The 26,597-nt window shown below is 32.5% G+C and overlaps 1 protein-coding gene across 4 annotated transcripts; it reads right to left on the minus strand.

Moving 5' to 3' along the window:
• Window positions 1-1,667: 1,667 nt before the first annotated feature.
• On the minus strand, window positions 1,668-26,358 carry LOC139485041 (MSL complex subunit 3-like). Of its 4 annotated transcripts, XR_011655239.1 has the most exons (12): window positions 26,154-26,358; window positions 23,481-23,563; window positions 22,670-22,762; window positions 21,745-21,979; window positions 21,267-21,320; window positions 19,543-19,629; window positions 16,967-17,109; window positions 11,232-11,375; window positions 8,155-8,774; window positions 4,296-4,380; window positions 2,341-3,937; window positions 1,668-2,273 (listed from the first exon to the last, which is right to left on the minus strand). XR_011655239.1 is itself a non-coding variant. In XM_071269140.1 (11 exons), exons 1-11 carry the CDS (start codon window positions 26,250-26,252, stop codon window positions 3,880-3,882), a joined length of 1,701 nt encoding a protein of 566 aa, XP_071125241.1. In that variant the 5' UTR covers window positions 26,253-26,358; the 3' UTR covers window positions 1,668-3,879. The 4 variants fall into 4 exon arrangements, 2 of the variants coding, with proteins under 2 accessions (XP_071125241.1, XP_071125242.1); XR_011655240.1 differs by lacking the exon at window positions 4,296-4,380; XM_071269140.1 differs by having other exon boundaries at window positions 1,668-3,937.
• Window positions 26,359-26,597: the final 239 nt, after the last annotated feature.

Raw genomic sequence — 26,597 nt, forward strand, 5'->3', positions numbered from 1 at the left:
AATTCACTGGTCAATGTTGGTGCTGTTTTGGCAGTATCTATCTAGTGTAATTCACTATTCAATGTTGGTGCTGTTTTGGCAGTATCTATCTACTGTAATTGACTGGTCAATGTTGGTGCTGTTTTGGCAGTATCTATCTAGTGTAATTCACTGGTCAATGTTGGTGCTGTTTTGGCAGTATCTAACTAGTGTAATTCACTGGTCAATGTTGGTGCTGTTTTGGCAGTATCTATCTAGTGTAATTGACTGGTCAATGTTGGTGCTGTTTTGGCAGTATCTATCTAGTGTAATTGACTGGTCAATTTTTGTGTTGTTTTGGCAGTATCTATCTAGAGTAATTCACTGGTCAATGTTGGTGCTGTTTTGGCAGTATCTATCTAGTGTAATTGACTGGTCAATGTTGGTGCTGTTTTGGCAGTATCTATCTAGTGTATCTATCTAGTGTAATTGACTGGTCAATGTTGGTGCTGTTTTGGCAGTATCTGTCTAGTGTAATTCACTGGTCAATGTTGGTGCTGTTTTGGCAGTATCTATCTAGAGTAATTCACTGGTCAATATTGGTGCTGTTTTGGCAGTATCTATCTAGTGTAATTCACTGGTCAATGTTGGTGCTGTTTTGGCAGTATCTATTTAGTGTAATTCACTGGTCAATATTGGTGCTGTTTTGGCAGTATCTTTCTAGTGTAATTCACTGGTCAATATTGGTGCTGTTTTGGCAGTATCTATCTAGAGTAATTCACTGGTCAATGTTGGTGCTGTTTTGGCAGTATCTATCTAGAGTAATTCACTGGTCAATGTTGGTGCTGTTTTGGCAGTATCTATCTAGTGTAATTCACTGGTCAATGTTGGTGCTGTTTTGGCAGTATCTATCTAGAGTAATTCACTGGTCAATATTGGTGCTGTTTTGGCAGTATCTATCTAGTGTAATTCACTGGTCAATGTTGGTGCTGTTTTGGCAGTATCTATTTAGTGTAATTCACTGGTCAATATTGGTGCTGTTTTGGCAGTATCTTTCTAGTGTAATTCACTGGTCAATATTGGTGCTGTTTTGGCAGTATCTATCTAGAGTAATTCACTGGTCAATGTTGGTGCTGTTTTGGCAGTATCTATCTAGAGTAATTCACTGGTCAATGTTGGTGCTGTTTTGGCAGTATCTATCTAGTGTAATTCACTGGTCAATTTTTGTGCTGTTTTTGGCAGTATCTATCTAGTGTAATTCACTGGTCAATGTTGGTGCTGTTTTGGCAGTATCCAACTAGTGTAATGGACTAGAAAACTTGAGTTCTGTTTGGGTGTTTCTAATAAATATCATTGATTGTTAAAATTAGGTTTTGTTTGACAGTATTGTAGTTTCATTGACAGGTAAAGTTGGACCATGTTTTGTAATGTTGAATATAAATATATTGGACTGGTACACTAAGGTTATGATTGGTTGTATCTAAATAGTGCCATTGATTGGTAAACTAAGGTTCTATTTGGTTGTATCTAAATAGTGTCATTGATTAATTAACTTGGGTTCTGTTTAGCAGTAATTAACGAGTGTCATAGACTAGTAAACATGGGTTCTGTTTAGTGATATCTAAATAGTGTCATAGACTGGTAAACTAAGGTTCTATTTGGCTGTATCTAAATAGTGCCCGACTTATAACGAATGAAGTAAATATGAGTTTTTGAACATGACACATTTATTAAATATATCTACATGAACACTAAATTTTAAAATCATGCAAGCATATGAACTCTAAAAATATATACAACTCAACATTTAAAGATATGAATAAGAATAGGAACAAATATTTTACAAAAATATTCAACACATTGTATGATATTGTACAATGGAGTTTTATGTACTTAGTTGCTGCAAACATCTTACATTTACAAACTTACAAAATAAATATCTCATGTCAATCTAATTAAAATACATATCATGTGTCTCAGCTTTCCTTACAATGACCTGAAAACGCTCTAATCTACTCTCTGTTGTACAGAACTTTTGGGATCCTTTGGTTTTATCAGATTAATACACACCTTCAGAAATTTGAAGGCTGAATCTTCATTGGCTGATGTAATTATTACCAGAATAGAAAGTAAAATTGAGTGTCATCATAACCTTGTAAACCATGCTTAGACACACGATCTGAAAAACTTATATGAGTGTGATACAAATAAAACAAAAAAATCAATAATTTCTTACTTGAAATTAAGACTTTCGATTCTAATAATATTGTTTGCATTAATTTTGATTTAATGTTTGGATGTAAAACTTTCAGAGAGTAAAAAATTAAAAACAACATGTTTAATAATTTAATAATTTCTGGCGTCCAAAGCGCTTTTCTGGATCTAAAAATGCACTCACAAAATATACCTTTGGTTAAAATATTCTTATTTTACAAATGAATGAAACATTGCGTTACTCCAAATGCTGACAAATATATGAATCCAATCTACTACATTAAACTATGGTTGGTTCCTGCTTAACTATTTTAATTTCAAAATGTAAATCAATTTCAAAAATTCATTGTAAAACCTAACAACAACAAATGGTTTATAAACCAAACAATAATATGTGTCCAAAGAACACCATCCCCTGCTCATACTATCAAGTATGTTCTCTGAACCATGAAATCAGGGTCAACATTGTAATTTGTTTATTAATTTTCATTTCACAATAAACAAAACCCCAAAACTTTAACCTTAGAATGTACTAAATTCCAACTATCACATTTTTGTGTTCAGTGATCTGGGTAATTGGTGTTATGTAATTCACTGTTTCAGAATCTAATGAATTCTGGGTAATATGTTCAGTAGCTTACACCAAAATGTTTTGATTGGCTAAATACATCCTAAACAATGGAAATTTGACAAATAACATGACACACTTTTAATACCAACCATGAATATACCCACAATTCATTAGATCTGGAAACAAATTCATAAATTTACATCGTAATGAACATGTGAACTAATAATGAAGTTGCTGTGACTACAATTTCATGGAAAACTACCTTGCTATAAATTTAACCAGGTATTAGAAGGATAAACAAAGTTTTGGAAATTTTCAACTGTTTAAATTCTGGCATGCACTAAACCTTGAACTTAACAACACAAATATAATAACAAAGAAATGTATGTCAGGTAAGAGCAACATAGATTGAGGACCCTTTAAACTTAAAGTAAGGAAAGTTTAAAGGTAAAAATGTCTCAATCCTGCCCTGGCAGCTTCATATTTTTCTGACTCAAAATTAGTAATGTAACACTATGTTCTCTTCATCATTGAATACAGATTTGACCAAAACAGCCTTATGATTATTCTTGACAACTTTTGGTTTATATTGGTTTAGTTGTTTCAGAAAAGATTTTTTTCATTGTACTATTTTATAATGATTACTGATATATGATAAGATGTGACAAATGCATGAAAAAAATATATTACAATGAATTATTTGGATCATTACTCAAAAAAAGTCAAATATTTTTTCTTCAAACAAGAAATAAAATGTTCACAAAACTAATTTTTTCAAGGCCACATAAAATCAGTTTCAATGAAAATGAGCCCAATATATATTTTAATGACAAAGTGATATGATAGATTGTCTGTTGGGCTATGTCATAATGACATGAATAGATAAATGTGTTAAATGAAGCAATTTATGAGCAATATATCTTCCTTCCTTAACAGTTTACAACTTTCACATAGTTCTTCTTTTTAGATTGTCAAATAAATGGGTTCAAACAGCCTCACTTGTTACAGTAAAATCCTTTCATAACTTCCATAATAAGCAGATAAATATTGTTAAGTCTGTTTTTCGATCATATATATTATCTAAACTGTATGCCCTATTAAATGACTCTAATTTTATTTCTCAACAAACAATTCTTTCATGCACACTTGTAGGATGATGATGTAAATAACTCTGTTCTTCTTTCTGTTAAATAACTACAAAAATACATAATAATTAAAATAAAAATAATGGAATATTAATTGACTTCTGCGTTAACATTGCAATATATGAAATGAAACAATCCCTTGCAATTTTATGAATAAATGTAAATTCAGAAAATCATAAACCTTCTTCACTGATACATTATGATAGCAAAAGTTACAAACAGCTTTTATGCATACTAATTGAATTTAATTCTTTGAGAATTTCTAAATTTCCTACAGCTTGATCCCCTTAATATCTGTAACTTCATGCCAAGGAGGCTTCAAATGCTAAATTCTGTCAGTAAATTAATTCCTTTATTTCTGTTTTAAAGAATAAAAATTGCTCAAATCACCATTACTTTATACTTACTCAAGAAAATGTTCCAGCAAACTGACTAAAGCCTGTACTTTAGATTCACTCATATCCATGGACATGATCAAGTCGGGCATTTTTACTGAAAGCATACATTAAAAATCTTAAGTTCATATTAATGAGATAAAAGCAAAGTGTCAGATGCTCATGTATTCTGACATTCAATATTAATTTTAGAACTTTTTAGTCAAATTTCAGTACTCTGCAAAACTAATAATAAACAATGATAAAATGTTCTTAAAAACTAGTTCGATATATTATCAGTAAATGAAAAAAAAAAACATGTAATTCTAAGGTACTCAACCAATAATCTTGCTGACACATGTGGTGAATGTTCCTTTAATTTTTTAAAATAGTTGTGTTTTTGTTTGTTTGTTTGTTAGAGACTGTGACATATAGTTTCGTAAACTGTTTTGCCATAAATTAGGGGGTTAGTTTTCCTGTTTGACTTGTTTCACATTTTCATGGTGGGGTCTTTTTATAGATGGCTAAATGCTATGGTTTTTTTTTTATTGTTGAAGGCTGTATAGTTGCTCACAATTGCTTACATCCACTTCATTTGAACTCAGGTGGACAGTTGTCTCATTAGCAATCATACTACATCTCCTTATTTTTAATATGAGGCAGGCATTACCTGTGAATGGGGACAAAGTCTGATTTTTTTTTTAAATCAACAATGTTAATCAAAGAGCTGAAAGCTCTGAAGAAAAATGACGCCACTGTCTCTAATATTGGGATAGTTTTTATGCAAGTCTTGATTTTCACATACCGTAATTAGTTTAACAATGCAACATGTATCGTAAGCATATAATTGATATTCGTATATGTGTGTGTGTGTGAAGTGAAGGTGACAACTGGCTGGTTTTTTAAGACAAATGAATAGGTCAAGACTAGCTGAATTGTACAAATAAATACCGTAGAAATGCTTGTATATTTCTCACTGGTACATAGTCTGAATCTGAGTCTGTTCGCTTCCATTCACGTTTGCGCCCACTCATTTTCACCCCTTTCACTTTCACACCCTACATGTTCGCACCCAATCTTAATTGGTTTTGTGTTTAATAACTATGTAAGCAAGTGTTTTCTTATAAGTATAATTGTTGTCATTGTCTCAAAATAAAGTGAGACAGCAATTTTTTTTTTGTGTTGAATAAATCTTAATTATGTTTTGGATAAGGTATTGCTAAAAATAATAATAATCCTTTCTAAATAAAGTGGTATTTTGTCAACGTTTTATTTTGTGTTGAATAACTCTTAATCATGTTTTGGTTAGTGTATTGCTATAACTTGTTTCATTGACTTGTTTCAAAATGAAGTGAGATTCTGACTATGTTTGTTTCTGCGTGTTGAATAAATTTTATCATGTTTTGGTTATATTAGTGGATTGCTATATTTTGGTTTCTATGTTTTATTGTTTCGTTGTTTCAGATCAATGGGACCAAGCTGTTAAAAACAATTATCTTTTGTGTTTTTTCCTTTAAAATCTTCAATGTTTTACTCATACCAAGCTATAAATACATTCAGTATTTACACCAAAGCAATTTAAAACAACAACCATAATTTTCCAATTATTCAACTTGAATTTGAATTAAAATTGGGCGTGAATGAGTAGAGTGTGAATGTGCGAACGTGTAGGGTGCGAAAATGTATTGGGCACAAACAGACCTGATGCCACACAGTCTGAACCCCCTTCTCCCACAAAATATTAAGTAAATAATCTTTTTGTTACTGCTATCAAAGGTCTAATGAAACTCAGATAGTTTCAAACATTTGTCAAAGAATTCTAGTCAAACTGGCACCTAGTTAAATTGGCACCTGAACGTCGTAGGAAGGCGTCCCAGAAAAATAATAAAATAGCCTTGCCAGACGTCATAATTATTTGGACTAATACATGAGATATTGTGTATTTTTCTGCATTATTTTAACCAGTTGAGCATTTTACAGGATTGTTGGTTTAATGCTGTTTAAACTTTACTGAAAAACAAACACCTTAAATTTGCTAATTATTTGGCATGAAAGTTTGATTTATTGAAAGGGACTCATAGTTTTCCATTTTATTTTAATAATTGACTTGTTTTTACAATTACACACATTGTCTAATTGTTAAAACAACAGCTTTGGTAAGGGCTTCGTTGTTTACCTTTATACACTACATATTCACTTTCGTTTCGTGGTTTACCAAAATACACAACAACATATTCACTATGTACTTGGTAACAGTAATTAATTAATTGAATAGAAAATATTATATCAAATATTATTGGATGCCGAATTGACGTCGAATAGGTGCCGATTTGACTAGATGCCAATTTAACCAGGTGCCGACTTGACTTGTACGTTTCAATTCCTCTGCGATCGTTTGCGGTATTTTCTTGAGAAAACCTATTTTCCATCATCAAAGAGAAGAAGAAACTGCTTTAAAATGATTCTGGAACGCTTCATGATTGTTAAAATAAGTTTAATTCACTCAAAAACAATTTTAAAACTTGCGATTAAACAGGAAGTTTCCAAAGCACGTGTAAAAGAAGAAATTAACCGGTGAGAGTGGAAATCCGTATATGACAGATATCCCTATAGTACGACTTTGAAAGTAAAACAGTTCAATCCTTTTGTAAAACAATCTTTAATATACCTATCACATTAATGTTTGAATGGTCTTAAGCTTATTCAAACCATATAAGTCGGTATGAAACACCAAAACGGAATGAACAATAACCGATTACGTTTTGTAGTTTACAAATTCTAAAACTGGTTCCCGTCAAACTACAACACTTTGTTCGAGTGTAGTGGAATACAAGCAAAAACCAGTGTAAACTGGGTCCTGGCTGGTTTAATACTACACAATGATGCATAATGATAACACAAGCAGATTCCAGTTTGTTTGGAAAATAGGAAATACGAAACCAAGCGCGGTAGGCAGAGCAATGTAATGAAGTTCAGGTCGGCAGTTATGGAACAATGACTGCGTCATTTTCCAAAAAGAGAAACGGAAATACCGTAACGTTTCCGATTATGGTTCTATTGTTAGGGATTTTAGTTGTGACGTTATTTAAGTTATGACGTCATATTCAATGTAAACAATGAAACGCTGTCATCAGGTAACGTTTTTTTAATAACAAACATTTTTGTTTAAATGAATTAGTATTAGTTCCTTTCTTAGACTGATAAATATACATTTTATTCAAAGTCTCATGTAAACAAGACCGGAAACGGAAAAACTCGACAAAAAAAAAATTGAACGATTTTGAGTTCATTTAGTACAATGAAAAATTCGGGAAATTTTCCTGATTTTTTTTTTTATTGAATTTTCTACTGTAATAGGGGACTTCGTCCCCATATAAAGATACTGTTTTTTAAAAGTGCAAAAAGATAGAGATTTGAATTCCTTTTCTGCCAGGGTTAGCTCTTAAATACACAAGAGTGCAGTCTGCACGGTTAGCCACTAGTCCCATGTCCCCGACTTGTAAAATGATTGGACTAGTAAGTTTTTGCAAAACTTTGTTTAGACCAATAAGAAAAATGTCAGAATATTGGTCTTTGGTCTAGTTGAAAAAGTTTTGATGCAGACTGAGAGTGAGCCTAATTATAATGTCTGAAAATAAAATGAATTTGAAAATCTTGCAGACTAGTCTTTACTATAGCTATCTTGAAAACATTAATCAACACACCATTGTAATAACTTTTGGAATATGTTCAATGTCATGTGAACCTTATGATATGAAATGTACGTCTTAAATGATTTTTGGAACATCCATGCACATAGGTTTTTTGGTAGTTGAAGAAAATCACAAAAACATTTTTGATCTGTGCACTATTAAAAATGTTTTGCATGTGACATTATTAAACATAGTCTTACCAAAAATTCTAAGTAGATGCTGTGCCCCATACACTAAAGATGGAGCATATGTTTGATAAGCTTCTGGTGGGAGTAGTTGCCACGACAACACACTGTTTATAACATCTTCTCTATTTGCTGCTGTATTACTGTCACTACTTTCGTTACTTCCTGTTGACTCCTGGGTTTTATCCTGACCCGAAACAGAACTGGGTAATAACAATGGAGGAGGCCTGTCTCCACGACGCTTAGATGGTCCAGGCTTCTCAGGAGGTATCTCCTCCTCTTTAAGTTCTGACAGATCTTTGTTTCCACTTGATTTACGTCTTTTTCTACCTCTTTTATGACTCGAGGCAACACTATCTGATTTTTTGTCTACATCCCTTTCATTGTCGTCTGCAGATGATGATTCAGTACCAGAAACTTTATCGGTGTCTTTTTTCACAACTTCGTGTATTGATTGTCTGGTCAATCTTCTTGGAGTTATCTCCTCTTCTTGTGTAAAATCTATTTTTTCTTTTTTAAATATTTTTGGTGAAAGCTTTGGTAACTTTGGTGATGGTTCTCCATTACAGGAGGAGGCCGTTGCATGATGTTTTGAAGGTCTACCTCTTCCAGGTGGTCTTCCAGGGGACTGCATGCTGAAAATATTCGATGAGAGTTATGAAAGAAAAGATGTAAGTTAAAATTTAGGTAATATAATATTGCCTGTTATACAGTTTATCAAATAACAATAATAATCTACTTATGATTATACAATATATATACTGTAAGAATAAAAGTCTGGCAATTATATCGCAATTGAGCCAAACCACTTTTACCTATAAAATCTTCTTTGCTGGGTATCAAGGATACTTGTGTTGCTTTCTTTGAGGCTGTAATTTTTCTCTGGCACTTATCCTTACTAATTTATGAAGATAGTCAGAGATTTTCTGGCATACTAGGTATTAAAGGCATTCTGGCATATTTCTGTATCTAAAATCTTCTGGCAAACTACAATACTGAAGACAATCTGGTATAGCACATTACAGTATCTGAGATATTCTGATATACAATAGTACTTGAGATATTCTAAAATACTACAGTACATAAAGTATTTTGACATACTGCCGAAAGGAATATATACTACTGTAGAAGATATTCTAGCAAATTACAATACCTGAAATATTCTGGCATTCTGCGAAACTGGGTATTTTCCGGCAAATTACAGTATGACATATTTTGGCAAACCAAAGAACTGGGTATTTTCTGGCATACTACAGTTCTTGCCATGTCCTGGCATAGTGCAGTACTAGATATATAATGGCATACTACTGTGCCAGAGATATTCTGACATACTACAGAACCAGAGACATTCTGGCATACTGCAAAACCCCAGATATTCTGGCATATCACAATTCCAGAGATGTTATGGCATACTACAGTTCCATGGATATTCTTGCACAGTACAGTACCAGAGGTATTCTTGAATAATACAGTGCCGTACACATTCTTGCATACTGCAGTACCACATATTTTCTGGCAGACAACAGTTCCGGAAATGTTCTGGCATACTAATGTTCCATAGATATTCTGGCATAGTACAGTACCAGAGATATTCTTGCATAATACAGTATCGGAGATTCTTTGGCATACTACTGTGCCACAGATATCCTGGCATACTACTGTGCCACAGATATCCTGGCATACTGCAGTACCGCAGATATTCTGCCATACAACAGGTCCCCTGATGTTCTGGCATACTAATGTTCCATATATATCCTGGCATAGAACAGTACTAGAGATAGTCTTGCATAATACATTATCTGAGTTATTCTGGCATATTGCAGTACCAGAGTCATTCTGGCATACAGCAGTACCACATATTTTCTGGCATACAACATTACTGCTGGTATTCTGGCATGCTATAGTTCCATAGATATTCCTGCATACTATAGTACCAGATATATTCTGGCAAGCTACAGTACCTGATATAAATTGACATGCTACAAAACCTGAGAAAAAATGGCATACTACAGTACCAGTTATTTTCTGGGATACTGCAGTAACCAGAACATATTTGTATACCACAGTACCCAGATAGTCTGGCATACCATAGTAAATATTATTCTGGAATACTACAGTACCAGAGATTTTCTGACATACTGCAGTACCCAAGATTTTCGGGCATGCGACAGTCAAAAGATATTCTACCATACTGCATTGCCAGTAATTTTCTGGCATACTACAGAACGATAAATATTGATGTATTCTGCAGTATCCATGATTTTCTGGCACACTACAGTACCTGAGATAAAAACTTCAAATAAAAGCTTCAAAGTGTATATGTATGTATCGTTTACATGGATTACCAAAGGCATTAGTCTATAACTTATTCAAATAATCTTCGTTATGGTAATAAATGATCTGAGAGAAATTTGTACAAGTGTATTGTATTGGTGTACATATTTATTTATTTGTTTCTAAAATAAAATATTGTTTGCACTAACAAAATTAGGATCATAAATGTATCACTTAAGCAAAAGATAAGTAGCATTCTTACAAAAAAAATTCTGAATACCTTTACTGCCATTCTTTATTTTATAAGTGTCATTCATGTATAAAAGATGTTTTTTTCAATCATCTTTGATTAAAATGTCTCACAATTGGTCCTTGTCCTGATTTTTCTAAAAAAAACTAATTATATAACAATGGCATTCATTGGGTCATCATTCATAATTATTCTATTTAAAAATGTTTTATCTTACCACCAATGGGTACAAATAAGCCCTACATATATACTCTTTTTCAAAGGTCAAAATATGTGCAGTATATTTTCAACATGTATATGACACGAACTTCTAAGAGTTTAAACTAATATAATAAAATTCTGTATATTACCCCTTCACTTTGGGTCTTCCTCATAATTCAATTTGGCTGTTATCCAAAGTTGTGTGTCTACGAGTTGAAACATAAAGATCACAACTGGGAACCAGTAGGTAAACAAAACCTATCATCTATGAACAGCACAGAGGTGTGGTTTGTGAAATAGCTGTATTTCCAAAGTTTAACCTATATAAATGCAATTTCAGACCACAATTGATGTGAAGAAACCTTACCTAGTTTTAATTTCCCCTTTGTTCTTGTAAGTAGTTTGTAACTTGCTATACTGTTGTCTCTCATTGTCGTACAACAAAACTAATGGTAAGGTATAGTCAAAACAAATCCTAAGTCCATCTACTAATTCTTTACATAAGTGTATACTGAAACAGAGAAAAGAACAGTATAGTCAAAACAAATCCTAAGTCAATCTACTAATTCTTTACATAAGTGTATACTGAAATGGATAAAAGTACAATCCTTCAAATTCTAAAACAAAGTAAGACAAAAACATCTTGTTCTATATGTATCTACTTATCTACAAAAGGTATACTGAAACAAAGTAAAAACATATTTTAGTCAAACAAATACTCAGTTAATATACCAATTCTTTTATTTACAGTTGTATTGTAGAAAATTCTTGGGAGTGATAGTTTGATTAACTCTTTCCTTTACTTATTTGATTTGTGTTCATTTTTAAATTTCTCCCGATGAATGATAAGAATTAATATGTGTTTGTTTTTTCTTTGTTGAGACACTTAAAGAATATTGCATTTTTCCAGTAGGAAAGTCATGAACCAGTCTTTTTACCAGGTAATATGCCAGATGAGAAAGATTATTGGTTTTAGAAGAGGGCCCAGAGGAACACCTGATGTTAGTGAAAGTTCTTCAGATGTGTTATACGTGACTGTTTGGATTCTATTGGAGAATCAAAGCGCTGTAAGCGCTGAAGGCAGTTAACCAAAAACCAGGCAAACGTAATTATGTGCAGTGGCGGATCCAGAAATTTTCATAAGTGGGGGCCCACTGCCTGCCTAACAGGGGACCTGCTCCAGTCATGCTTCAGTGATTCCCTATATAATCAACCAAATTTTTTCTCAAAAATGGAAGGGGGGTCACTGAAAAACCCTCTAAATCCGTCTCTGATGTGGCATTATACATTCATATATTGTACATGTACATTTATGTTTATCTAATGAATTAATTATTAAGGCAAATAATTTATATGTTATCAAGGTTTCAATAGCAATGAATATATAAAGGTATATTTTTATGGTGAGTCTGCAGTGGTACAACTTTGCAATGATTGTAGTTGTTCTAGTTGGTAGTTAACGTTGGTTTTAGTTGACTGTTAGTAGTACGTGTTGACTTAATAACATGTAATAGTATGAATGGACTGGTTTCCCTGTAAAGAAAACTGAGTATGTGTTCTATAGTACAATAGTTATGCGACACAAATCAGACAAATGTTCACTACTACAAGGATCAAAGGTGAGGTCTGACTGACCTGCCCATAGTAAATGTAAATGATTTGTTATATTGTCCCATACATGAATATATATGGTTTAGGGGTGGGGATCTCAAGGGTTTTCAAGTTCTCAAACAGGAAGGGATAGGATGACCTCAGGGACTTCCCCTATATTTCATTTGATTTGTTATATTGTCCCATACATGAATATATATGGTTTAGGGGTGGGGATCTCATCGGTTTCCATTGTCTTTTCAAGTTCTCAAACAGAAGAGGGTAGGGGGACTCCCCCTATATTTCATTTAATTAGTTATATTGACCCATACATGAATATTTATTGTTTAGGGATGGGGATCTCGACCGTTTCGTAAAATCGCAAACAGGAGGGGGTGGGTCACCCCATGGACTCCCCTTATATTTCATTTGATTAGTTATATATATAGTCCCATACATGAATGTATATGGTTGAGAGGTGGGGATCTCATCCGTTTCAAAGTTATCAAACAGGAGGGGGTAGAGTGGCCCAAAGGACGCCACCTATATATCATATGATTTGCCTACATTCAGGTAGTTATTTGTGAAAATAAAGTAAGAATCTTCCAGCTACTTTAACTGACCCTTCAAAATTGAGAAAAAAAATACCCCTTCAAAATTGCAGTAATATGTTTACACTTTAAAAGCATCTTACATGCATTATCAACACTTATCACTGATAAAGAAAATTTATACTGTGACCAGAAACATATATATTGTTAGATATACTGTTCCCAGCTGTCACATTGTATTGGATTTTGACATTAAAATTTGTCAAAAGTAATTTTGAGTTTCTGTTTAAAATATTTTCTGCTTTTTCTTTCTTTTACATATATATGTTGGGCGTAGCTACAGTACAGGTAGGGACTTATTTTTATGGATGCCTTAGTCCGTCTAGTCGGATATGAATAATCCGACATTTTTATGGTAGGTAGTATGTTCATTAAACAACAGATCCAGGTGTGAATGGTCCTTTCATCTTTATCCGTGTTGCTAGAATTACGGTTCACTGATTTCAGAATAAGATTACCTGTAATTTTAACCTCTCAGTCACTTTATTGATTATATTAGTTCTACATCGTATTTGACATAAAATATTTTTACAGGTGAAGTACTGGAGAAAACTTTGTTTAATAAAAATAGCCTATTTTTGTAAATTATGGTTTTGATATTTCAACTGTTAATATTTATTTTCTTTGTTCCTAAAAATTATTTTTATTTTATGTTCCTTTTCGGTTTTTTTTTTTTTTTGTATCCTTTTCTTATTTGTTTGCATAAATTTTTTAAACATATATATTTTTACATGTATTCTATTTCTTGAAGCTTACGGTTATTTTTAATTTACTGATTTATTTTTATTTTCCACGTAAATCCATTGATTAGCAGAATGCTGTCTCAAGCGCTGCTGCATACGTTTTAGTTTGACGCGGTCACATGCAAAATATTTCTATAATTTGTATTTAATATTCAGTCTGTTGTGTCAGTTCCGAGATAAAAATAATTACAGTGAGCAACACTTGTATATTATTAGTAGCTTGATGATTCTTTGTAGTTTTTACTTTTTACTGTAAACAAATATTGTCCGAAAGTTGGTGATGTATGACTAAAATAGAACGCAAATAATAACACTAGAAGAAAATATTTGTTCTTCCCGGGCATAAGTTTATTTTAAGATTTCCGTGTTTGTTCATTATGCTAAATTAATATAATTGATCTGCATTTGGGGGTAGGGGGTAAAATGGGTCCGGATCTCGAAATCCCGGGCTTAAAAACACGAAGTCTCAAGGTCCCGAATTTAAATAAATTTAAATCCCGACATCGCGAAAAAAGAATTCCCAGATCCCGAAAGGGTTAATCCCAAAATCCCGAACTTAATTGCATAATATTAATTTACGCACAATCCATGTAAAAAGGGAAACTTGTATGTTATATTTTTTATAGCAATCTAAAAGAAAAAATTGCCGTGAAAAGACAATTCCATGATACATATATCAGTGATCAACAGCGTGTGCACGTGGTTGAACTTTAACTTGACTCCACTCGCAATAATATTGAATGCTAATAAAAGATATTAAGATCGATTTTGTCCACTGCACGAGATTTTTATATGGCGGGAAATGTCGTAACAGTAAACACAGGTGACCTTACTGACCGACCGTGGGAAAATTCATTCATGATTAAATTTGATGTGGAATGATTGACAGTATTGTGTTTTAGTTTTGAGGCTCTTGATCGATTTACCAGAATAGAAATTTAATCGATTTACATACATGTATAATCAAAACACGATTTAGTCTTCTTTAACTATTTTTTGTTTTATTTTTATCAGTCATTTCCCGGATTCCCATTTAAATAATCTATTTGGAGACCTCCTTTAAACTTCGGAAATAATACAACATCGATTTAAAAAATCATACTGACTGCGCGAGCTTTAGAATGACTAGAAGTACGACGAAAAAGTAAAGACAGCTGATCATGACTAGTACGACTAGCCTTCAACCCCATTGGGGTATAAATGTGCATTTAGTCAATAAACTATATAAGGTTAAACTTTGATTTTCGTGTATCGATTTGATACAATTTGTAAAATATATTTATAACACCGGCGATTTTCATAAAATATTTCAGACATGAAAATAGAAAGGCATATTTATATCTGAGTGTCAACAATTTTAAATAAAATAAAAAAAATAGGAATCGAAATATGATCTCGGCGTTATAAATATTGTATTAAGGGAAAACAATTTTTGACTTTCCAAGAGATTAACGGGAAATATGTCAAAATAGAAAGCACGAGTGATCTGTCTGACCAAAATGTTTCACTTGCGAGAAATGATTGACAGGTGTGAATAGATGTAGAGGCTCCGACGGGGAAAGTTGTATCAAAAGGAAAATAACTTGAGTTTCTTATAATAACATATGAAGGAACAGGACGTTAAAAGCGGGAAATAATATAACCATCAACGAAAACTCGTATAATTTACGGGATTGAAGTCTCAACAATTTGATTTAAACTTCTATTGAAAACAGTCTTGGTTGTTATTAGGCTTATTATTTTGAATTAGATGAAATATTTACGGTTTACAAATACAAATACAAAATAGTTTATTGGAACAAAACTATTGAAATAATTGGCAACACAATATATTGTTAAAAATCGTCTTTATTTCATTTTCAAATTATAAAAAAAATAAAATTATATTTAATTTTAATTTTTATTCTTATATTTAATTTTAATTTTAGTTTTTATATTTAATTTTAATTTTAATTTTAATTCTTTCTCTTTGAATACAATACAATATTTTACATTTATCTATCCTCCATAAATACTAATATATCTGTACAGGTAAAATTTAATTCTAATCAAGCTGGAACAGATTGATTTACGACCTTCCACTTGGATATTGCACAGCAGGTGTTTATTACACTGGGACAACTGTCCGACCAGTCTGACATCTAGACGGATTAAGGCATCCATAAAAATAAGTCCCTACCTGTACTGTAGTAACCAAGTCGAAAGTGGAAGGTCTCGGACCACCGCTAATTTGAACCCCTGCCTCCAAATTAAAAAGATACGAATTTCGACTTCTAATTTGAAATAGCCGCCAACAGCATGAACAGTTGAACTTATTATATAATAGACTACTGACGTAGTTGTACTACGTATTGACGACAAACAATATTCCTACGACTTTTGCCATTTGGGAAATCTGAACTACTTGTCTTAAAAAAATTTCGGCGATTAAATATTTCGTACAATTGTTTTTTGACATCTTAGCCAAAAGCACAGGCGATAATAAACTACATAAGAATTCCTAATGAGAACTACTTCCTATGTGCAACTTCAAAAGTTTTGGGTGATTCAACGATCATTTAAGGTTTTTCTAGTCATATTTTTTGTAATCCAGAATTAAAAGTATTAAAAAAGTGTTCAATTAGTTATCTATAACATAGTAGGCAGCTAGATAATAACAATGGCAAGTATTTCAGCATTTATTGGGTAGACCACAAATCTAGGGTGCTCGCATAATGCAGATTAACTGCATAAAAAGTGTTCAATTAGTTATATATAACAGATTAACTGCATAAAAATGATCTGACCATTTAGTTGCCTCATCAGAAACTTCAGTGTATAAGAGATATAACCTGTGATTCCATAGTTCATTTTGTTTGAGTCTGTGATGTGTTTCATTTGATCCTTTAAGTGTTCATCACTTTAAAGCTGCTTACAAAATATAGTCATTCTGTTCTGTGGTTCCTCATAAAACTGTGAAGAATACTTTCATTGGACTAACAAATAGATGAGAGTGATGTAATGAAGCACCCACTTTGAGTTTGGTTTATACTTTCTAACAATACCTAATATATATACCTAGATCATCTTGAGTATGTGTGTAATATTTCCCACTGAACATTTATCAGATTACAACAAATCAATCATGAACATTTATACCTGTAATTACAATGACTTACTTTTTTTCAAATGGTATATTATTCCCCTCTTTATCTAGATATCTAGGTTTTCCTGGTGTCCCACACATCAGATTTACACAAAAAGTCTTCACAAAACTCTCTAAAATGTTGATCACATTGTGTTCTGCAGGCAGGGAAACAAGCTGAAAATATTCATGTATGCATGGTAAATTCTATATATTTGCTAAAAATGACAGGGAAACAAGCTAAGGCCAAAATAAAAAGATTGTATGTTTGCCCAAACGCGACCGACCCAAAATAAACCCGCCGACTCAAATTCTTTTTTTGACGAATTTTTTTTTTCGGATTTTTTTGGGGTCCGCTCCGTCATTGTACAAAACTTAATGTTTGTCGTCTTTGCGTTTGAAAGTAACTGTGAATAAGATTAAAATGAAATGAAATAAAATGAAAGCGTATAAAAGACGCAGTTAATCGATTTTCGATGTTCTCTGTTTTTATCTTCTGATTTAACAAACGTAAAGAAGTAAAATATGTGAAGTGGCACAGTTTTTTTACGCTGTGGTTGTCTGTACTACCAAACCCTTATATGCTCAATGTTAATTTCGTCGTGTTATCGAATATCTGATAAGAATATTCAGGTAGATTTGTTCAAAACCATGTGCAATCGAATATTTTCAATGTTATTCTGACAGGAAATGGATCCGGAAGTTGCGAATTTACAATCTTGCAAGAAGATTTTGTTTTTACTGAATAAAAAGGAATTATTTCTTGATAAATTGTTGTCTTTAATTATAATTTTCCTTTATCATGTAAATTAGATGCCCTTTTATTCAAATAGTTCAAATTTACAAGTCTCATTAAACAAGATCAGTACGTTGCTGTTTGGGAGAATTTGATAAAACTATAATTGCTTACAGAATCAGAAATACTGAATGTAACTCCTTCTGAATAATTAATTGCAATATAAATCCCTTTTGACAAGAGAAATCTGACTTTTGTCCGAAATATTTTTTTCACATGTGCAAAAGTAAAAACATGTTATGGAAGCCTCTAGAACCATTACATAAAAATAAATAGTCTTCAGAAAACGTTAACTTTATGCAATTATATTTTATCAATAATGATTATTTTCAAAAATTTAAACTTGATTATTTAAAGAAATAAAATTATAACAAATACGTTTTTAGTTTGGAGATTCTACAGAACATGCTTTGATCTATTTATAGCCAAATTAGTTTACCTGTGTGATAATGTAAAATATAAATTTGTTTTCAAAACATAAAAAAAACACAAACTAAGGATGGTAGATAATAATGCATATAAATATTTTAGGACATTTAATCTATTTTAATAGAAATAGGATTTAAAAACTGCCAACAAATTTAATCATTATTAATACATATAATCAGCTGATATTTTTTTTACACAAACATCGTGTTGATGGAACTGATGAAAATCACTTCATAAATCCACCAGCCCTTTCACACAGCTAGCAATTGTCAGGGTTATAAACATCTCAGGATACAAATCATATAGTAGACTAATTTATTTATAGAGGTTTTTAAATTCATGGCTTTTGGTTGTCTCTACAAAGGTTTGACGAAAAAAAAAGATATACTGTTTTAAGATCTTTTAATATTTTGATGCAAATTCTGATAAAAAAAAAAAAAAAAAAAGAATTTGCCTACCTACCTACCCACACCCAGTCATCATGGGTCGGGTTTGGGCAAACTGAAATATTTTTAATTGTGGCCTAAAATTAATAAGATGGACAGTGTAAAAGTAGTCTACCCTTCTATGCTATAAAATTTCTATGTCATTTTTTTAATTTGTAAAGTTATCATAGAGTCATAGTTATATGTTAGATGAGGTTTTAAAGATTGATGCCCTAATGAATAAGAGAAAAATAAAGTACATATTACTATTTGATTTATACCAACATTTTATAGATTGAATATAAGTTTATAGTAAACAAGAATGTGTCCATAGTACATGGATGCCCCACTCGCACTATCATTTTCTATGTTAAGTGGACCATGAAATTGGGATAAAAACTCTAATTTGGCATTAGAATTAGAAAGATCATATCATAGGGAACATGTAAACTAAGTTTCAAACTGATTGGACTTCAACTTCATCCAAAACTACCTTGACCAAAAACATTAACCTGAAACTTGCACTATTATTTTCTATGTTCAGTGGACCATGAAATTGGAGTAAAAAAACTAATTTGGCATTAGAATTAGAAAGATCATACCATAGGGAACATGTGTACTAAGTTTCAAGTTGATTGGACTTCAACTTCATCCAAAACTACCTTGACCAAAAACTTTAACCTGAAGTGGGACGAACGGACAGACAAACAGACGGATGAACAGACGGATGTACAGACCAGAAAACATAATGCCCTCTCCCTCTACTATCGTTGGTGGGGCATAAAAATACCAGTATGTTTGTTATTGGAAATTTTTAAATAAATTGCAAGTTAAAATTCTAAGAGACTTAGATCATAATCAGTTCATATTTACTTTTCTTGTTTAGGACTTCAAGTAAGTAACACATTATTGGTGTTCTTGGGTAATATACCATGAAATATTTATCGATTAAAAAGTTACCATATCATCTCTATTGATGGACAAGTAGTCTTTCTCCAACTCTTCCTTCAATACTTCTGGGATTTCAAATTCTAACAGTAACTTTTTCTGAAAATAAAAATATTAGCTTGTATTCAAAAATCTTTTTAAACAGGCTGACCTGTAAAATTTTTAAAAGTTTCCTAAACATCACATTGTAATGAAAAAGACAATAAAATATCATTGAGACAAATTGTGTAAATGTAGAAAAAAAAATCCTCAGAAAAAAATTATTGCTCATTTAGGCTATAGTTATTTTATTTTTAGTTTTACGAATACGCCAACCTAATTTTTGCCGAATTGGAAAAAAAATAAAATTGGAAAACGACAATTTTTTTTTAAATTTTTTTTCCGCCCGCCGCGGTGCTTTGTTGTAAAAATAAAATAATTTGGTTTTTAGTTGTATTTTTCGATCCGACTCTGCACAGCGCTTGAAAGAATAGGAATTTACGCTTAGCGATCGATGTTAGAAAGGACTTGAAATGTTTTTGGCCACCATGGTGCGGTGGTTCTGTATATAGTTGGTTTTGATTTTGAACTTGCGGTAATCAAAAACAAAGAAAAAGGGGAGTCTGATACATCTATTGGCCAAATGTGTATCAAGACAAAGTCATTGTCAGGGAATCCTTGTCCTGTGAAAGTCTGATGGAGGTGACTTATTATCATTTATGCAGGTATTTATTTTTAAATTAGAATATTTCATCAAGATGAAAAGCAATTCTTAAATATGAAAGTATGCAACATTTGTGTGTTGGTGAAATGCATGAAAAAAATATTTATAGCTGTAATTTTGTAGCAGTTTCTATCTGAGATTTTTTTCTTATATGTGAAAAAAAACCAACATATTAGTAGAATACTGCAATAGCAAACAGTCCACTCTGACTAAATCTTAGTTACTTAGGATAGTCTGTCCAACCTTGCCCCAGAATATCATTTGAATTGTCTCCTAAAGGAGGGAATCAAAACCCTCATACACAAACATGTTTGGAGTCTCAAACAATTTTGGAATCTAAATTGTATTTTTCAGTTTAAAACAAAATTCCTATTATAAATATAGGCGTAAAAAATAATTTTCACATGTGCAGATATATATATATAAATATATTAAAAATGTACAAGGCAGAAAAAGTGGTATGATATGATTGAATCACTGGCATGAATGAAACAATATCTGAAATTTTTTTCATCTTTTATTTTAAATAGGTATCACACGGGTTTTCAATGATGTTTGCTTTTTTTGCGGGGACTTTGAAGACATTGCAAACAATCCTGAAATAGTTCAGCTCAAGGAAGACTTCAGTATTGTGCAGCCCATATACAAAGGATGCATTGGAAGAAAATGAAACCTGCGACCAGGAATTTTTCGTCCTCCTACCCATTGGTTTTGTAAGAAAATTTCGTAAAACTAAAAATATAATAACTATGGCCTTAGCATTATTTAATCACTCCAATGCCAATCAATATATCTAAGTATGTGATATTATACATTGTTATTGCATGTGAAATATAAAACTGTTGGGACACAAAAAGCTGTTATTAAATTGGCAAAATATTACACAACACCTTGTTTTCTAATTAATCAATCAATTGATTGTTGCCTGCTCAATAAACTTAACATCTGAATGGCATCTATTTTTTTTTTTTTACATAAATAACGAATGAAAATTATGATAACTGATACTGTTACCTAAAAATACAGTTTTTACCTTTCTATCTTCACTTTTATTACTTTTCCCACTAATTTCACTTCCCTCTAGGCTCTGTAAAGATACAACTATTTGTTTTAAATGTTTATTTTCAGTTATCTAACAATTATTCAAAATTGAAAACCAATAAGATAATTTAAATATGAGAGATCCCATATATTCATAAATGAAGCTCATTCTTGCTGTTTTTAATCGCAAATGAAGATTTTTCATTTAGGCCTGTTGAATATACACTTGCAAATTTTAATTGCATATTCAGAATGATTACATGTCTATGAGTAAAAAAAAAAAAATCCTGAACATTTGTCAAAAGTCGACTAACAAACCTATACAAGATTAATACATATTTAAGACTCCTGAATCTGATATTTTTGAACATGCCATAAATAAGAAGACCTATCACCCTACTTAGAAACTTAATTCTTACTTTAACAACCAGCTTGTTACACCTATATGTTTAAATTGTTAAGTTGCAAACCTGACTGTCGTCATTCTCGTCATGTCCCCCATTCTGTACGCCATTTTCTATCTCATCATCATCGTCTATTCTACCATTGGCTTCCTCTTCATCTCCACTTTCCTCTTCCAAGTCATCATCTTCTTCATCTGACACATTCTGCTGATCATCGTCACTTTCTGCCAAGGGTGATCTCCCCTTAAATGTTCTTCTCAAAATGGCATCTATATGTTTATTTCTGCTCTTATTTGAACTACTGAAAAATTTAAAAGCGATAAATACACAGTCATTCTATTTTCTTTGATATCCTAAATAAAGTTTTTGATTCTATTTTTGAAGAAGGTAAGGACACTGTGGATCTTGCTGGGATTCCTTAATGTTGCCAATTGCATTATGTTGTTGTTAAAATATATCACAGAACATCATTTAAAACATTTGTAACATGAATCAAAAGCTAAATCATGTGCAAAGGAGACATCAAAGCAACCTAAAAATAAACTGTTCACACACATTTTGTGTCTTGCCTACAGGACAATTCAGAAAATGGTCAACAAATTGAGATGTACTGATAGTAATGCAACTTTATACAAAATATCATTGATCTATCACAAGCAGTTCCTATCAAACATTTGTCAAAAAGACTTAAGCAGAAAACTGTAACAATAAATGTTCTTTGTTTATTGAAAGTGGCTGGACCATGACCAAGGGAGCAGGTGCCCTACAATAATCGTACGACTGACATTAATGAAACTTCAAACTAACTTCAGCAGATACCTGAACATTGTGAAAATGCTAACTAATACAAAGTCATTTACCATGTCCTACGGGACAGGGCCTTAAAATATCTGTCAAACAGAAATGAATTGATAGCAATGCTACTTAATACAAAATATATCATTGATCTCCTATTTTGGTCGCCATGATACAAGTACTTTGGAATACTTACAACCTTCTAGTAGCATCTGACAACTGCTTCATAAGTATTCTGTTTTCTTCTGTGTTTTCCAATATAGAATTTTCTGCAACTACTCTGTCCCAGCTGTAATACACCAGTCAAAACATGTTTTAATGAAAGGTTCTGAATATTCATGAATAACTCAGGATTAAATATAGGAAAGAATTTGTTTGAAATGTGAGCAAGCTTACACAATCCCTGGTAATTTGTAGTGTACATGTATCTTATTTTATGTAACATGATTTTTCTTTCAAAAAGAGTCTCAGTAATGTTTGATTTATCTATGGGCTATTCCAGAAAAAAATGTATGGGGGGTTGGGGTTGGGTTGGGTTGGAAGGCAGTTTTTGTCAGCACCCGCCACCCAGACAATTGTAATTAAAGGGAAATATCAAACATGAAGATTATGAAAAGAACATTATAGGAAAGTTGTTTAAGTTCAATCTCTTTGTTTGTTTTTACCTTTTAAAGTAAGACAATCATAAGAATCTGAGATGTTCCTTTATGTTTAGAATAAAACGGTTGACGTGAGGGCATGGCCCTGAGCCAATGGTATAAGTCTACAGATTGCTTGAAAGCAATCTAATCCCAAAAACAATACATACCAAAGTTCCTTTTGTGGTATTGAACCTTATGGTTAGATTTCATAGAGATCCATACACTTAACCAAAGTTATTGTCTGGAAACCAAATGCGTCTTTGGATGAAGACTACAAGGACATCATAGCAATATACAAATGTATGAACCCAAAAAATTTGGGTTTAAATAAAGCATATATCTAGCATTATGGGATGTAACTCTAACCTGTTATTCCAACCCTGGAAATGGATGTGATATGCAGGAATTCTCTGGCCATGTTTACTGTGTGTAACATCTGTATCTAATATCTGAAAATGAAAATAAACAATTAATGAAAACCTTATCTTACAAAGTCTGCTTGAATTACTTAGATAGTTAATAACACAATACAATAAACAACTGCATTGATTGCATGATACGCCCGTCATCTTGTGCGTGAATTTTTATGCAATAATCATAAATAGTTTCTTACATACATGTACGGCATGACTGATGAAAACCCCACTTTTTTTTTTACAAAAAACTCAATAACTCTAAAATAAAATTTTGAATCATCATTAAGAAGTATACAGATCTTAAGATTAATATAAATAACAAGTGTGTAAAGTTTTAAGCAATAATTATAAATTGTTTTTGAGATATGGCACAACATGTGAAAAAAAATCTTTTTTTTGTTTACAAAACACTCAATATCTCTAAAATAAAATAATAAAATTTTGAACCATCACCAAAAAGTATACAGATCTTCAAAATTAATATAACTTAGAAGTGTGTAAACTTTTAAGCAATAACCATAAATCGTTTTAGAGATACAGCGTGACATGTGAAAACCCCCTCCCCTTTTTTTACAAAATACTCTAACTCAAAAATAAAAATTTGAATAATCACCAAAAAGTATACAGATCTTTAGATTAATACATGTATAACTAAGAAGTGTGTAAATTTCAGAGCAATAATCATAAATCATTTTTGAGATACAGCCTTATACATTGTATGTGGAAAAAAAAACACCTTTGTATTAGTCATTTAGCTGCAAAGTCCTGTAAATTAAAAAGTTTTAATCTTTTTTTCACCAAAAAGTATACAGATCATTTGATCTGCATAACAAATCGATAGGTCACTGTGAAAACTTTCTAAATATGAGAAAATAAAGGGTGGCGGCAAGTAGATGAAACTTACATAAATAAAGAAATAAATGAAAATTGAACCAATTGAATTGATACCCGATTTATATAATTCCAAGGCTGTTAGTCGGCATCAGAAGCGACAAAGCAGCACATGTATTTTGGACGGGCAAATATCCACTTTTTGATAGAGGACAAGCTCTGATGTCCCACAGCCCCAGCTTGTCTGGAAAAACAGTTGTTAGAGTCAGAGTAATCTCTGACTAATCTAGGACAAGCTATGACTGAAAACTTTTCCAGATGCACAGGTTTGTCTGTACTCAAGATAGAGGTTACAGACAATTTTGATCTGCAGTTAATATATATTCCCATTCACCCCAGAGAGTATTCGTGTATACTACTTCTTCCCGGTTACGAGTCGAACTCTATGAAAGTGTAATTGACTCGGGTGCATCTCAAACAGACAGGAGGTCACTCCTCTCTGGCCAAAAGTAAAAGTCCAGGAAAATCTGGATGGTATTTACAATAAAAATATATGCTAAATTACAACTATATACACTGGTTCTCCTGCTGTCTATTTAAGGTGTGGTTGGGTCCAGGGGATGATGTTCACTCTGGCCCTGAAGTCCTCTAGTGATCCGGACTCCACTACTGATTCTGGGAGTTTGTTCCACTCTCTCGTTGTTCTCGGGAAGAATGACTGAATGAGTGGTAGTAGATGTCTCTCTTCACTCTTGTCTGTCTAAATTTGTGGTTGCCCCTGGTTCTTCTGTCACCTGATGCATAGTACTTGGCTGGATCAATGGCAATCATCTGGTGTTGAGTTTTGTAACACAGCACTAGACTCTGTTTCCATCGTCTGTGCTGCAGTGATTCCCATTGAAGTTGGTCCAGAAGCTTTGTGACACATCCTGTAGAGTTGTCCTGGTAGCAACTGTAGACAAAGCGAGCTGCTCGTCTCTGTACCTGCTCTATGTCACGTACATTGTATGATGGTAATTTGGTGTGGATCCCATACCGGGGAAGCATACATTGTATTCCAGGGTTGGTCTGACTAATGTGCAGTAAGCTGTAGCTTTTGTTGCTGGGATACACCTACCCAGGTTTCACCGTAAGAATCCTAGTGTCTTGGAGGCTTTCCCTATGGTCTGGTTGATGTGATTTGACCAGGTGAGATCTTTGCTGATGGTGAGCCCAAGGTATTTCCCACTGTCTATTGTTTCTAATCTGTGTCCATGGAATGAGTAGGACGTCTGATGTTGTTGACGTCGTCCAGAGACACGGATGACTGTGCATTTTTCTGGGTGGAAACACATTTGCCACTGTTTTTTCCATTCTTCCAGCGAGGAAAGATCTTTCTGCAGCAAGTCTGCATCTTCTGGTTTCTTGATGCGCCGGAAGAGTAGACAAAAAAGTGCATGGCAAAATCCAGTTAAGTTATGATTTTTCCAAATCATACAATGCATTTGACCTCTATTTATCTAGGGCATGCTATGCCTTAAAACTTTTCCAGATGCACAGGTTTGTCTGTACACAGAGTAAATTTTACGGTGAAAATACGGCTATTTTAGCCAAAGGGTCCACATGAACCTTAAATAAATTAATGAACAACATATTGAACGAAAATAACCATGTACATGTTCATTTATACAAACGATTGTTTACGTTTATTTCAACGTTTTTGTTTGAAGAAGTTTTGGACTTTGTGGAAAATGAAAGTAAAGGGTGTAAACAATGTTTAAAAATACAATGTAGGTTTTGATAAGGTAAGAACCTTTGCATCATAAAGTACTCGGGCCTTTGTCGGATCTGGTTCAAAACAGAGGACGGGTTCTCCTACAGAATAGATGAACTTTATGCCTCTTATGGACATAGTACGATATCCATTTGAAGATAAGAAATACACTCAATTGCTAAATAACTATTCAGGGATTCATTCCCGCGTCACTTCTCATAATAACAGGAAGTGGAATTGCGCAGTTAAAATTGTTCTATTTTCAGGAATAGTCACGAAAAATATCCGTATGAGATCTGTATAACATCCAAGGATTTGTATGGGATTAAATGATTAAAGAATAATGCCCTTAAAAAATGAAGATTAGAGAATAACGGGCAAAAAATATGAAGAATAGAGAAAAAAGGGGTTAATTTTTTGAAGATTAAAGAAAAAAGGGGTTAATATTTTAAAAATTAGAAAAAAAGGGGTGAAAATTAAGTG

Source organism: Mytilus edulis, chromosome 8 (assembly GCF_963676685.1).
Source record: "Mytilus edulis chromosome 8, xbMytEdul2.2, whole genome shotgun sequence".
Lineage (NCBI taxonomy): Eukaryota > Metazoa > Mollusca > Bivalvia > Mytilida > Mytilidae > Mytilus > Mytilus edulis.

What these genes read in the sequence shown, in the direction of transcription:
- LOC139485041 (XM_071269140.1), bottom strand. Translation starts at nt 26,252, where the DNA reads ATGTCCATAAGAGGCATAAAGTTCATCTATTCTGTAGGAGAACCCGTC. An exon ending in GAGTACTTTATGATGCAAAG is followed by an intron (nt 23,564 to 26,153) that starts GTTCTTACCTTA and finishes TTTCATTTTCAG; the next exon opens with ATATTAGATACAGATGTTAC. An exon ending in TCAGATGCTACTAGAAGGTT is followed by an intron (nt 21,980 to 22,669) that starts GTAAGTATTCCA and finishes TAAATTTTTCAG; the next exon opens with TAGTTCAAATAAGAGCAGAA.